The sequence below is a fragment of the Canis aureus genome, chromosome 6 (assembly GCF_053574225.1).
Source record: "Canis aureus isolate CA01 chromosome 6, VMU_Caureus_v.1.0, whole genome shotgun sequence".
Classification (NCBI taxonomy): Eukaryota; Metazoa; Chordata; class Mammalia; order Carnivora; family Canidae; genus Canis; species Canis aureus.
In genome coordinates, this window is record NC_135616.1 from 36708015 (window position 1) to 36723268 (window position 15254).

The 15254-nt window shown below is 41.3% G+C and overlaps 1 protein-coding gene across 9 annotated transcripts in view; it reads left to right on the top strand.

Annotated features, from left to right (window-relative positions):
• KATNAL2 (katanin catalytic subunit A1 like 2) overlaps positions 1-15254 on the top strand; it is a 91673-nt gene that overhangs the window by 63625 nt on the left and 12794 nt on the right. For all 9 annotated transcript variants that reach the window (XR_013381510.1, XM_077900677.1, XM_077900681.1 and 6 more), the window contains 2 exons: positions 1701-1792; positions 4151-4261. Coding sequence is in view for 8 of the 9 variants with exons in the window: in XM_077900677.1 (XP_077756803.1) it covers positions 1701-1792; positions 4151-4261 (203 nt within the window). In the remaining variant the exon portion in view is untranslated. The remainder of the gene's footprint in view (positions 1-1700; positions 1793-4150; positions 4262-15254) is intronic.

Consider the following 15254-nt stretch of genomic DNA (forward strand, 5'->3'; position numbering starts at 1 on the left):
TTCCAATTAAAAAGTTATTTATAGGGAATCTTTGGGTTATGTTCCTCCCTCCCCTCCTAATGTTCATGCCTCCTAGGAATTGATGCTATTGAATAGTTGAGTGGTCTCTTTAGCAAATGCACACACCTGTTGGTGCTTACATCTTTCAACACTGTCCCTCTGCCCCCTAATCATATGATTTAACTTCCTCCAAATACTTTTCAAAATTTTAGACTAATGCTTCCGAGCACTTATCTGGAATTCTATATATTCTCTGGCACTGGAAAGAGCAGTGGTATGGTCAATATGGAGACATAGGCTCCATATGTGGTTCTCCTTCCAATTAGATGTTTGGTCTTGTAGAACCTCTTGGTCTTTCTGCACATTAGGGAGCACCTAAAAAACATGTATGCTTCTATTAAAGAGTTCTGATATTCTACTTTTCATTGGGTAGTTTGATGCTGTTGTAGTCATCCTTAATATCAGTTATATTTGGGCTTCTTTTTTTTTTTGTGATAAGAAAAACAAGTTACTGGCTTCTAATGAGAGGGTCTCTATTGTGTCTAAAAGGCATTTGTGATGCATGTCCCAGCATTGACACTGTTCTCTCAGTTCATTAGGCTGAGCCAATTGTCTTGGCCGAATGAAATAGGATTCTGTGAAAGAAAAATACTTGAGGATGAGCATGGATGCACCATATGTGCAAGAAGTGGTGAAGGTGAGGAATTTCCACTCAGTGACAGGGAGACCTGTAAGGTATAACCTGCCACTACTCATGAAAACCACAATCTGGCCTTTTCTGGGCTCTTCTCCTATTTATTCAGTGATGCTTTGCTAGTGCTAAGTGACATGGAGAATAAATCCCCTATGCCTATTAAAGAACCTCTATTCTTTTCTAAATCTCTACTGCTTTCTCCGATCAACCAGTGAAGAATTGTATATGGTGCTCAAGAGATCAGTTTCAAGGTTAAAAAAAAAAAAGGTTTAGTTTTTTATACTCTTTTCATCACCACCACATCTCCCTTTAGAGCTCTTTATTTTGTTTTTATATGTCTGTTCTTTTGCTGGCTGCTTTCCTGTTCTTGTACAGTCTATAATATTTTATTTTGGAATGGAACATTTTATTCAATTGGGAATTGCTTTCAAGTACCTGAGCCTACCAAACAACAGTGTTTGGAGTTATATGGGGACCCCATGGAGTAATTTGGAGAGCAGAAAGGAGCAAAATTTTTCAGCCTTGTTACCCATGACCCGAACTGTATCCTCTTCCTACAGTTCTTCCTTCTGAGAATAACCCTCATTGTCCCTAAAGGTTAAAGGAAAGTCATCAGATGACTTTACACATTCCAAGGCTTTTGTGTCCATGTGGAACATGTGATTGGCAGGGAGTCTCAGGGGCTACCTAACTAACTAGAAGCTCAGGAACTGAGGTTTATCTTAAGCTCTCCCACTTATGATTAGTAATCCTTAGCTAACCACTAACTCTCTCTGGCTCTAATTTTATCAAGTGATAAATGGAAATAATTGCACCATCCATGGGGTTGTGCTAAGGAGAAATAATTGCAAAGATCACAAAGTTATTATGAAAGAACAGAGTGCTTAACATTTATTTATATATGCTTAATATTACAGCCATCCTAAGCTTTTAATCTCTGGGAGCATATGTGAACTTTAACTTAAGTATATGAGTTTGAACATGTGGTTGCTTTTCTCCCAACCAGGTGTTATTTGAACTTGCCCGCTATCACGCCCCCTCCACCATCTTCCTGGACGAGCTGGAGTCAGTGATGAGTCAGAGAGGCACGGCTCCTGGGTAACAGGGGTTTTTTTGTTTTGTTTTTTTTTGTTTTGTTTTGTTTTTGGTCATCACTTCTCCCCTCTTGTAAGTGTGTTTGATGGTCGGAAGCTCATCGACATTTACCAGCAGAATGAGCCTATTAATAAGCCCACAAATTTTCTGCAGACACATGGAAAGGTCTTTAAATTAGATCCTGTTAACTGAATAGCTGATTTAAGTAGTTTTTATAACTGGAGGAAATGTCATCCTCCCTCCCCCTTTCCCCACAGAGTGGTTTTCAGGCCTGAAGATCACCCAGCACCACAATCCCAGGCTGCCATAACGGTCTTGCTGGCTCAAAATAGCTGCCTGTGACCACCTCCTCTGGAGCCAGAGGGGCTGCCTGTGGGGAACGGGGCTACAAAGGCCAAGTCCCAAGAGGAAGCCCTTGACAAGGTGTGTGAGGCCAGGGAAGCCACCACTTCTCTGTGACATCAGCCACAGTTGTGGCTCAGCTTGTCTGATTTTACATCTGTCACATATGTTATCTCTAAAGATTAAATGTCCACTAATGTCCCCTGTAGGAAAGAACACATCTCAGACTGCAATGAGCCTGCTGTGTGTGTGTACGTGTGTGTGTGTGTGTGTGTTAAAGTCTTTTTGTCTTCATCAGAAGTATTCTTCTTTGAAGCTTTTTACTAAACCTGGCTTGGAAAAATAGGTCTCTGGGAAATCTCAACGCAGCTGCATTTTTTAATGGCCTCTAATGGTCCATCATCAAGGCAGAGCTAATAGTAATAAAAGGCAAATATTTAGCTTCTTGGACATATAACTACAATATAATTTATGAAATTTTACTTATTGAAGATCATTTTCCTAACAGAAGAAGAACCATTAAGATGCACCCAAGAGGCATGGCATTGATTTAAATGGGACAATTGCCATGGCTTAATGGGTGCTAGGCAGCTAGGCTGGGACACCCTGTCTCTTTCTACAGACAAGTGCATAGGCACCCAGCTGGGCACCCAGAAGACAGACCACCCCAGTGGTCATTCCCTCTGCGAAGACCCAGCCCACCTGGCCTGCCTTACTATTGTTATCTGTGCACTTGTTCTTCCATTCGCTTTGTTGATCTCCATTTTTAGGGTTCCCACAGCTTTGAAAGTGCGCATTAGGAGACTTCATCAGCTATCTTTGAGAGTGCTCCAGGTTTTGAGCTGAATGTCAGCTTCCTTGTCTGGAACTTGAACTCGAAAACTAGAGTCTTCAAGGGATCAGGTGCTCTGAAGACTTCTTGGGTCATATGATGTTAAAAGAATAATCATGAGTGAATGCTAAATAAATATAAAACTACCCCGTGAGACTGTCCTTTCTCTTAGAAAAAGGTTGTATGATAGTGAGCAGCACAGTTTTTAAAAAAACACATGCCTAATCTATGCTGCCACCATTCACACGCAGAGATGAGAGGCTGAATGTTGTATTGTCCAAGAAGGGCATTTTGGGGGGCATCTGGGTGGCTCAGTGGTTGAGCATCTGCCTTTGGCTCAGGTCGTGATCCTAGGATCCCAGGATCGAATCCCACATCGGGCTCCCTGCATGGAGCCTGCTTCTCCCTCTGCCTATGTCTCTGCCTCTCTGTATGTCTCTCATGGATGAATAAGTAAAATCTTTTTCTTTTTAAGAAAGGCATTTTTTATCGTCAATCTATATAAGTGAGGAGGAAGGAAAGCCTGCTGAACATGGTCAGTATTTAGAGCCAATTTAGATTGTTTGGTCCTGTAGTGAGCTCTTTCTTGGTGGAAGGGTCTTTGGCCATGGTGGAGGTAGGGCTCAGAGGGTGAATTTGCACAGAAGACAGCCCTCATCTGCTGTGCTAGGAAAGCATACTTTCCACGTCATTATCTTGCCTCTTATTAGACAAGAATGCAACAGATTCATTGTAGTAGCTCATCTCTCTTCTTCAGTAGATTATATCCACAAGTTATATTAAAAGAAATGCTGTGTATAAAAGTACATTCATGTCTGCTATAGAAATGAAAGGATTCTTCTCGATTATAGCGTTCTTACCAAGGGCAAGTAGTACTGCAGGTAGACACAGCAAGGCTGCATTGAATCCATCAGGGATCTTTCTACCCTTCAGCTGTTTTCTCTTTAACTACCAACTGTTGGTTTTCTTTTCATTATTGCCACTATATTCATTTATTTCCTTTCTACCACCCTCTACGTGAAAACAGTACCAAAGCGCTTGCTTCCTCCAACTCTAGTATGAGTGGCTCCTAAGAATGAGGCAGAGAACCTGTTCTACGGGCACTGATTCATTGCTGTGAGTGCCACTCCTGTCCTGGAAGCAAAGGCTCTGTGTCTTGGGAGAATCTCACCTCTGTGTCTCTGTAGGGGAGAGCATGAAGGAAGCCTTCGGATGAAGACAGAGTTACTAGTGCAAATGGATGGGCTGGCTCGCTCAGAGGATCTCGTGTTTGTCTTAGCAGCCTCTAACCTGCCATGGTAAGAGATTTTAGAATACATTTTTTTGAATACACTTTTTAAAAAGATGTATTTATTTGAGAGAGAGAGAGAGAGAGAGAGAGAGAGAGATAAAGAAAGAGTGAGCAGGAGAGGGGCAGAGGAAGAGAGATGGAAAGAGAGAATCTCAAGCAGACTTTCCACTTAGTGTGAAGCCCGATGTGGGGCTTGATCTCATGACCCTGATTATCATGACCTGAGCCGAAATAGAGAGTCCAATGTTTAACTGACTGAGCCACTCAGGTGCCTCTTGAATACATTTCATGAGCCACTGAGTATGGATGAAGACATTATATTGACCATTTTGGGCAAAGGTTTGTTTGGTTCCACCCCTGGAAGAGTAACCTGAAGTCTTTCCTGGTCAAGTCCTCAGTCCTTGTGATTTGTAGAGGACAGAATCTGCCTCAGTAGGAGGAACATAACATACATAACATAACAACATAACATAACTCTGCCTACCACTAACAATATTTATTTTTTTTATTTTATTATTTTTTAAAGATTTTATTTATTTATTCAGAGAGAGAGAGAGAGAGAGAGGCAGAGACACAGGCAGAGGGAGAAGCAGGCTCCATGCAGGGAGCCCAATGTGGGACTTGATCCCTGGTCTCTAGGATCACACCCCAGGCCGCAGGCAGCTCCAAACTGCTGCACCACAGGGGCTGCCCACTAACAATATTTAAAATGGACATTTTGGGGTGCCTGGGTGGCTGAGTCAGTTAAGTGTCTGACTTCAGCTCAGGCCACGGTCTCAGAGTCCTGGGATCGAGCTCCATGTCAAGTCTCATGTTGGGCTCCATGCTCAGTGAGGAGCCTGTTTCTCCTTCTCCCTCTGCCTCTCCCCCTGTTTGTGCTCTCCCCCCCACTCAAATAAATAAAAATCTTTTTTTTTAAAGATTTTATTTACATATTCATGAGAGATACAGAGAGAGAAAGGCAGAGATACAGGCAGAGACAGCACAGGCAGAGGGAGAAGCAGGCTCCATGCAGGGAGCGCGACGTGGGACTCGATCCCAAGTCTCCAGGATCACACCCTGGGCTGAAGGCGGCACCAAGACACTGAGCCACCCAGGCTGCCCAAATAAATAAAAATCTTTTTTTTTTTTTTTTTTTTATGATAGTCACACACAGAGAGAGAGAGAGAGAGAGGCAGAGACACAGGCAGAGGAAGAAGCAGGCTCCATGCACCGGGAGCCCGACGTGGGATTTGATCCCGGGTCTCCAGGATCGCGCCCTGGGCCAAAGGCAGGCGCTAAACCGCTGCGTCACCCAGGGATCCCTTTTTTTTTTTTTTCCAAATAAATAAAAATCTTAAAAAAAAAAAAAAAAAGGACAGGGCAGCCCGAGTAGCTCAGTGGTTTAGCGCCGCCTTCAGCCCAGGGCCTGATCCTGGAGACCCGGGATCGAGTCCCATGTTGGGCTTCCTGCTTCTCCCTCTGCCTGTGTCTCTGCCTCTCTCTCTTTCTCTGTTTCTCTCATGAATAAATAAATAAAAATTTTTTTAAAAATGGACATTTTAACTTTCAAGTCAAATTATTTACTATATTTAAGCAGGGCTTTGCAGAGAACTATAAAATGCTAAAGTCTTCAGGCAGGATTCAAGGAATATTCCAGAAATAATATGTTTATACTTATAATGGTATTAAAATCAAACTTGTTTTAAAAAATTAGAAGTAAAATCTTTAATGTTGCATAGTAAATAGGAAGCTAAATAATTTCTAATTGAAAATATAATCTATTCTCAGAGTCTTTTATTCAAACCATATCCCAGAGTGGTTTATGAACAATTCTAGAAGTGGAATTGGGAAATAAGAGATGTTGATGAGGGAAAAACAGTATTTACTTGGAGAGTATATTTAAAAAACAATTATAATCCCTTTATAGTTCCAAGAATATCTTCACATACATTATTTCTTTTGAGCTGCAGGTAAGACAGGAGACAGATAAGGAAATGCTGTTCTTCCCATTCACAGACAGGGACCAAGGTTAAGGAAGGTAAATCTACCCAAAGTCAACAGCAAATCTGCAACAGAGCTGAGACTTCTGACACTATTTCCTCACCCTCACCCCTACCATTTCTGTTTCCACATTCAAAGATGAAAACAAAAGCTCTTCTGTTGTTTCTCTTGCTCGCAAAGAAGTCACTGAAAAAAGATGAAAAAAAAAAGAGAGAGAGATGATGTTCATATGCAATCTATTATTTTAAATCAATTCCTAATTTCAACCTAGTTCCACCTTCCCTTGAATTTACCCAATTTCACTAATGTGTAAGGTGATCCACATTTTATATGTTCACAATAGAGGTATTTACATACAAATATTAGAGTGGAGTCCAAGCAGAGAACTGTCATTTTCAATGTGATTGTAAAATCCCTCAGAGAATCTCCATTGCTTCATCCATTTGAAATAGGGTCAATCGTTAGCACTTTAACTCCTGTCCAAGGGGGACTATGGGAGTCGTCAACGGGAGAGGGTGCATGGCTCTGGGAATGTCTGTGCTCCCCAAGGAGACCTACACAGAAGGTTCTCTTCTATTCCCAGTGACTACCTAGGACTTTGTTGAGGAAGTTACTGTGCTGCTGCAATTTCCCTGAGGTGGGAAATCAGGTTTTTTTGGGGGGTAAACCCCCAATAAGATGATCAAGGAAGAAAAAAAGGCAACCAATCAAATGTTAAAGAAGCTTAGAAGGCTTTTCCAAAAGAATTGCCCTTCATGAAGGTAAATGGCAAATATGCACATGCTTTTGAGCTTTGCCTGCATCATTACAACGTACCTTGGAACCAATGTGTTCTTTCTGACCCATCCTTGAGCAATGCTGGGCTCAAAACAAAACAAAACAAAAAACAAAAACAAACAAAAACAAAAAACCACTTCTTATCCTCAAAAACTCCAAACAGACAATATAGAAGTGGAAAAATACCCACCATTTCCCAGTTTCGGTAACTAACATCTTGCCCAATTGATTTAATCTGTGCCTGCCCCTCCCTCGTTTTGTTGCAGTACCTTAAAGTATATCCCAGATTGTCATGTGCCCATCATCATGTTACTTCTCACAAATGTACTTCAGTACACATATTTTTTTTCGAAAAGGACATTTTCTTACATGACTGTACTATGTCATTACCGCTCCCCAACAAAATTAACAGTAATCTCTCCATATCATCTAATACCCAGTTTATATCCAGATTTCCCATATTGTTCCAAAATGTCCTTTTACAATTGATTTACTGAACCAGAATCCAAGCAAGGTTTGCATTTTGTAATTGGTTTTTCTCTTAAGTGTCCTTTAGTCTGAACAGACCACCTTCCCTTTTTTTTTCCCACTCGCCACTGACTTGATTGCCAGGGAGACTGTCCTGGATACATCTAAATTGTCTGGATTGCACTCCTTGTATCCTTTAATGGGAAAAATAATATTTAGAGATGGCAATCTCACGATAAGGGGTGCTCCTTGCTAACTGGGTTATCATTGCTTCTTGGCCTTCTGATTGGGCAGAAATAGGGAAATGCATAGTTTTCAAAAGAAGCAAATAATGACTTTATACAAGTATTTCCCATTTGAATTTAAGATTATAAGAGCTAAATTATTTGATTTTTTATTTGTATCTTTTCTCTAATTGTGAAAATCTTAGTTCTTAACATTCATATTAATATTCACTTAATCCTCATATGTAGATATATTTCGTATTTGTGTATGTAACAGAGTTTCTCATTAATAGTACCAATACTCTCATGACAGCAACATTTTGGTGAGGAAGATGGTACATACTTAGCCTAAGATGGAAGTACTAATTCAGGATTTCTTAACCTCAGCACTACTGACATTTTGGGGCAGATAATGCTTTGCTGTGGGGGCTGTCCTGCACATTGTATGAGGCTGAGTAGCATTCTGGCCTTTCCTTGCAAGATACCAGTAGCACGACCCCCCATTGTAACAACCAAAATTTGCTTTCTGACATTGCCAAATGTTCCCTGGTAGATAAAATCATCCCTAGCCGAGACTCATTGAACAGAAGTAAGTGACAGACACTATATAGAGACAAACTGTCACATGCCCCACTGATGAACTCTCAAGGTGTTTTTTTTTTAACTTCATAAAATAATTGAATTTGGTTAACTAACAGATAAGGTGGCATATTATATAAATTGTTCTGTATCTTTAATTTTTTTCAGACAAAATGTTCTGAGCAGAAAGTTCTTCCTCTCTCCCTTTACAGCTGTGTATGTTCCATTTTGTGCACATGATAATCTATCCCAATCACCTGATGATGGGCATTTGGGTTATTCCTACTCTTGCTATTATGTATAATGCTGCAATGAATAATAGTGTGCATATATCACTTTGTGTATTTGCCAGTGTATCTTTGGGACAGGTTCCTGGAAATAGAACTGCTGGGTCAAAGGGTTAATGTGCATGAAATTATAGTAGAGATTGCCAAATTTCCCTCCATAGAGGTTGTACATTTTGTATTCCCACTAGTGTCCTGCTTTCATTACTTAACATTATAGTGAGAACATTTCCAAAGTCATTAAATAATCTTTGAAAATTGGATTTTGTAATGGCTGTCCAAAATTCCCACATGTGAATATACCACAATTTAGTTAATCATTCCTTTCCTGTTGAACATATATGATGCTCCCAACTTTTCCCTATTATAAATAACACTGAAATGAACTTCCTTGAATAAAAATCTTTGACCAAAATTTATTTTTTTTCTTTAGGACAGATTTCCAGAAGTAGGATTACTGTATAAAAGGATATGGGTGGTTTTTAAGCCCCTTGCTACATACTGCCCCAGTTCACCTATTAGGAAATACTGCATTCTTATCGAAGATATTGGAACAGACCTTTAGCTTGGCTTCAGGGTCTTACATGAGGGAATAAAATTATCTGATTAAAGCAGACTGTCCTTCTGGGGGAAATAACTAAATCATACCAAACTATATAAAAACCCAATCTTAAAATCCCAAAAGAGATTCTTCATGGTTGGCTAGTGGTAGTTCTCACCTCTAGCATCTTTCAGGGCACTAAGCTATTGTTTACTACTTGTGAGCTTATCATTTTCCCTGGAGAGTCCATTCTGTCTCAAAGGGTTAGTCATTTTTCCCTTTTTGGCAGTGAGATGGCATGCAGCATCTTTTACTCATGCTGCTCCAAGGAGCACCTTCTCTCATCTGTAGCATCACAGAGATGACTAGAAGGAAGCAAGAAATAACAGCGCAGCATCTGTGTCATTTGATGTGTAAATAAACAATGAGGAGAATAACAAATGTTGCATTTGTAGTATTATCATTGAAAGAACAGCCATGTAAGAAATGTTCAGTGAGCACAATTAGGGCTAATTTGACCCGCCTCAGTTGTTAAGTACACACAAACTCAGGCCTGAGAGTCCAGAGGGAAAGAAAATACTGAACAAGGCCATTAAGGCAAATGCCATCTTTAGATGTCTATTTAACTTGATGGTAGTTTGTACAAATAAGGTGTGGAAATTTTATGTGTGAAGCATGATGAAACTCCTCTCTTATTTTCTATTGCAGAAGGGCTAGAGATACCACTATCTTTCTTAAAAATCAGACACTGAGTATGATCAAACTTTGGATTAAAAACACACAAATCAACCCAATCCTGCTATTCAGAAGAAAGCTTAAGATCCAAGAGATTATTGCACTGGAAATGTGTGAGAACTTACCTATGTAAACTGACTTCTTCCTGTATCTGTCTTCTCTTTGCTGTGATAGTTCTATAAAAGTATGTGCATACGATTTAAGAGCTCAGCACATATAACCCCAGTTCTTCCACAATCTCTCCATGCATTTCGTGGGCTCCAGGGAAAAGGCTCATGCCTCGGCTGTCATCACCCTCTAGACCAACATCTCTCTGAGAGTGGTCTGCCATAGGTCAGTAAGCCTTATCCAAAGAGTAGAATCTAGTGATCAACAAGTTCAAGAGGTATCGAATTAAAGACAGTACAACTGGTGTCCCCCCATGGCAGGACTTCCTAGTGCCTTTCAGATGTTATTGTGTGTTGGGACTCTCCAAGAGAAGCTATGAGAAAGCAGTATTTTCCATACTTATTTGGCCCCAAAATCTTTTCCTCAAAGAGCATCTCACAAGACCAGTGTTCCATTTGAGAATGCTTTGGGAAACTAGTGTGCATGAACTCAGTCTGATCTGAGGACTGCATCTTTCACTGCAGTTGCATTCCATCATGCCTGTAGGCTTTTTACTGTTCACTGTTATTTTGGTCCCTACCAGTGGTCAGTCAGACTGTTTTGCTGGAGATTGCTTCTATCCATACATGACGTCACGATGCCATGCAATGGTATGGAGTCTGTGATTGTCCACATGAGGTTGATGGGTGACTCTGACACAACCAGGAAAGAAGAGTGTGGTGTGGCTGAGTGGGTGCAGTGGGGAAGGCACAGGACTGACTAAGCAGGAGGTGGCTACTAGTAACCTTGCCCTTGTCCCCTTCACATCCTACTCCATTTGCTTGGTTCTGTCAGACATAAATGTCTTTCAACCTGGCCTCCTGTGGCATTACTTTTGCTTCTTAATAGCAGGTTGACACATGAACTATAATTTTAAAACCAAATTTTACAAAGTATGAAATTAATATAACTGTTTTATGGGTAATTTGAGAGCTAGAAAAAAAGTACTGATAACCTTACCATTGTGACACAGGTATGAGCATTTTTGTATACACCTGGTGAAAATGGTTTAGTTATTATCATCGGTTGCCTGTGCAGCTTTCCATGGTAATTTTTTTCCCCCAAAGAGGGAAATACTTTGACTGTTTTGGCTATGCAGAAAAGTAATCCATGTTTGTTAAAAATATTTTCTATGCTTTGGTATTGCTTGAAAGTGAACGGTCCCGGGCAGCCCGGGTGGCTCAGCGGTTTAGCGCTGTCTTCAGCCCAGGATATGATCCTGGAGTCCCAGGATCGAGTCTCACATCAGGCTCCCTGCATGGAGCCTACTTCTCCCTCTGCCTGTCTCCCTCTCTCTCTCTGAATGAATAAATAAAATATTTTTTTTAAAAAAAAAGAGAGTGAACGGTCCCCTGTAACTATACCCTGGCAAATATAAATCTTCCCAGAGTCTTGTGTGTGTGTCCAGTGTACACACACATGATAAAAAAAAATATGATCATTCCATGGATGCATTTGTTTTATGGCCTGTTTTTTTTTTTTTTCTTTCCCTTCATATATTGTGGACAAGTTTGAAAATCTGCCCAATTCCATGTAGAAATCCACTCTATGGGTGGGCCATGATTATTCAATTTTTCTTTTCTTTTTCTTGAGGGTTTTAAAACGGCATCAGCCTGCTGAATCACGCTCCTCCCACCATGACTCAGCTCCCAGCAGGTATCATCAAAAAGGTGTTCATAGTCCTTTGGATAAAGGGAATGGCCTTTTGCCTGTGCATTTTAATGGTTTTGGGGCGTGGCTTCCAGTACCCTGCTAGGGGCATACGAGAGTCAGAAAGAAAATCCAGAGGAGCCACATCATCCCTCAAGTCCTGGGGGGGCCTAGCCTATTTCAGTGTTTCCTGGTACTTGTTTGCTCTATCATGTCCAGGGATTTTTTTTTTTTTTTTTTGGTTCTAGGAGGGGAGGGCTGTTCCATCTTGGTCAGAAGTGAAAGTCTCTTCCCTTCTCTTTGGTTGCCTTTGAGCTGTGATACATCCTAAACACAATGATTTTATGCTCCAAATTAGTGGAGTCTAATTCCATTAGTTCATCCTACTTTCATTCCTGGTGGTTTGTTACCGGTCGTGTCATTTTAGATGGTGAGCTTACATTACATTTAATAAAGGAGACTCTGTCTGTGAGCCTTGCATGTGCCCTTCCAGAGAAAATGTATGTTGGACTGTATCAAGCTTTAGACCACTTAAGGCAATCCTCAACTTAAGGTTTCTCTGATCTTGCCCACGGGGGTAGGTCTGTAGTTCTGAATTATGAAGGAAGACTTTTCCCAACCCTAAAGTACAAGACGGGTTTCCTGTTCCTTCTTTGGTAGTGGACATATTTTTCTAACACACCCTTTCACAGAGGATGTGTCCTCTGGTTGTTTTATGTGATGGGCCTTGATTCCACCTCCCATCTTGAATGGGCCCAAGGCTGCCTATGCTACCCCACACGTAAGCTTCCAGATCTGAACCTTTTTGTAAATAAGAGGCGAACAACCCAAGTCAGACACAGCTTCAGCTTCAACTGCTCAGTGTTGATTTTCAGCTTCCTCTTCATTTTTAGTCCTCAAGGATTTTGGCCCTGCTCCCTTGTGGGCTCATTTATCATGTGTCCAAAAGTGTTTTCTACAATTCATCGTTTTTAAAGGGGCTTTATAACAAGAGATTTCTGGATACCTAGAGTTCTTCATTTTGCTGGAAACAGTCTTCCCATTTTTTAAAAAAGACTTTGTTTATTTATGAGAGAGAGAGAGAGAGAGGCAGAGACACAGGGAGAGAGAGAAGCAGGTTCCATGCAGGGAACCCGACGTGGGACCTGATCCCAGGACTCCAGGATCACGCCCTGGGCTGCAGGTGGCACTAAACCGCTGCACCACCGGGGCTGCCCAATCTTCCCATTTTTAAAATCAATTATTGATAATATATTTGCTGGCAAGAGTAATGGGACTATATCTTCTTTGTTGGTATTGTAGTAATTAGAAGTAATTTTTACTCTTTATTATAAAGAAATGATGCTCTTAACCCAAATATCGGTAGGGTATAAACTGAACTGATTATGTTCTAGACTTTCCTGCTGGATCCTCTTGTCTCAGGCCTGTGAATTCACTCCTCAGAATGAGAAGTCTCTGGAGATGAGAGGCTGGAGACTCCCACCTGGGGACTCATCTTTTTAAACATATTTTATTTATTTATTTGAGAGAGAGAGAGAGCGCGCACAAGCTGAGGGAGGGGCAGAGGGAAAAGGAGAAGCAGACTCCTTACTGAACAAGAAGCCTGACTTGGGGCTCCACCGTGAGACTCTGGGATCATGACCTGAGCCCAAGGCAGACAGTTAACCGACTGAGCCACCCAGGTGCCCTGGGCATCTTTCAATTCATCTTCAAAAGCATTGCCTAGCTAAGTGAGTTTGATGAATCATCCCCTAAAAATCATTGTTTCCATTTTCTTCACTAAAGATGAAAATAGAAAGTTTTATTCCCATTGCTCAAGTTGATACTGACTTTCTCTATTAATTAGAGCTAATGACTATACAATGCTAATTTTCAACAAATTAGATAAACTTTCATATATAAATGCTGGGCTTTAAGGAAGCAGACCCTTTTACATGAAAACAGTAGCCCTGCACCAAAAATTCATTCATTCATCCAAATAGTATTTATTGAGCACCTAGTCTGTGTATTCTGCATGATGGATGGATTATGGTCCATGATTCTTGGCCTCTGGAACCTGACTATCTGCTGGGACAATGAATGAGATATAAACACAAATAATATGAGATGAGGATATAGCCAGTCCTCTGTGAATGATACAAACAATAAGTAAAATACAATTGTACAGGGAAGAGGCCATTTCTGAGAACAGAAATTTAAAAGAAAGAAAAAAAAAGCCCTTTCTGGACTAGAGCACACTTGAACCAGGCTTGTAAAAATGACTTGGCTCTTGGGAGACAAAGTAGGCGAACATTGCGTGAGTAGAAGCTCAACGAGGATGGCAAATCGTGGATTCAGAGAACAGCAAACTGACCAGTTTGGCCCACATGGGAAATGGAGATAAAAATCAGCTTACGTGGGGTTCACGGTGGGAGACAAAGTAATGCTTTATTCACTGGCTCCCCATTATCTACAGAATACTGCAGTTCCTTACTCTGCTCTTTAAGGGCCGCCATGATCTCTCCCTTTGTGTTGGTTATGGATGTACTGCAAAGGCTGCTTACAACGTGATTCCTTTTTTAAAAAAATATTTATTTGACAGAGAGAGAGAGAGAGAGAGAGAGCACGAGTGAACACATAAGCAGAGGGAGGAACAGAGGGAGAGGGAGAATTAGACTCCCCACTGGGCAGGGAGCCCTACGTGGGGCTCCATCCCAGGTCCCCAGAATCATGACCTGAGCCAAAGGCACAGGCTTAACTGACTGAGCCACCCAGTTGCCCCTGAAAGTTCTTTTCTTCCTGCTGTGCTGATAGTTTCAACCTAATATGTTTTAACTACTGAATGAATGAAATAGAATTATGTTCTGTTTTCAAATTCTGTACAATTTGGAATTATCTCTGTCCCAGGAACCTCATGGTTTAACAGGGGAGACAGGCAAAGGGCTGAGGCAAGGCCCTGAGTTCAGGTGTGGGGCAGAAGCCCTTGGGGCTGGGGTCGAAGGCCCCTGGGCCCAGGCACCTCTCTGGGAGGCCAGTGATCAGAGGCCCAGCAGCCTGGCCTGAGGCCTTGTGAGGCTCTGCTGTGTCTCCTGTCACTTCTGCTGGTTGCTTTCACCTTTTGAGGTGATGAAAGCACCAGATAAGCTACATAAAGGAGACATGAGAACAGAATAACTAGTCAAGAATCAAAGTGCAGGAGCTAAAGGGAGTGTTTTCTGGTTGCCACACGTTAAATTCTTTCATATAACTATATTGGCATAAAGAATAATTCCCGGGTACATTCCATTTGTCCTTTGTTTCCTCCCTTGTATGATTATATTATTATTGATGTCATTAAAAGTGCATTCATCAGACCTGGCTGTCAGAGAGTTGCACTTATTTTGTGCCCACAAGCAGTTTTGAGGTAAATCTCTTGCTTTAGGGCATTAGCTGATCAATACAGACATCTATAGTGAGGTATTGTTTTCCCACCTCCTGCATGACTCCATTTTCCTAAGGCATGCTGGGGGTCTGGTCTTCCTTTCAATAAGAAGTCACTCTAGACGGGATGGGGAGACCCAGGAGAAGGTACCCCTATAAGAGAACATCCCTTCGGCAGTCTCCTGCCGTTGAAGGAGGGGCAGCTGGCCCAAG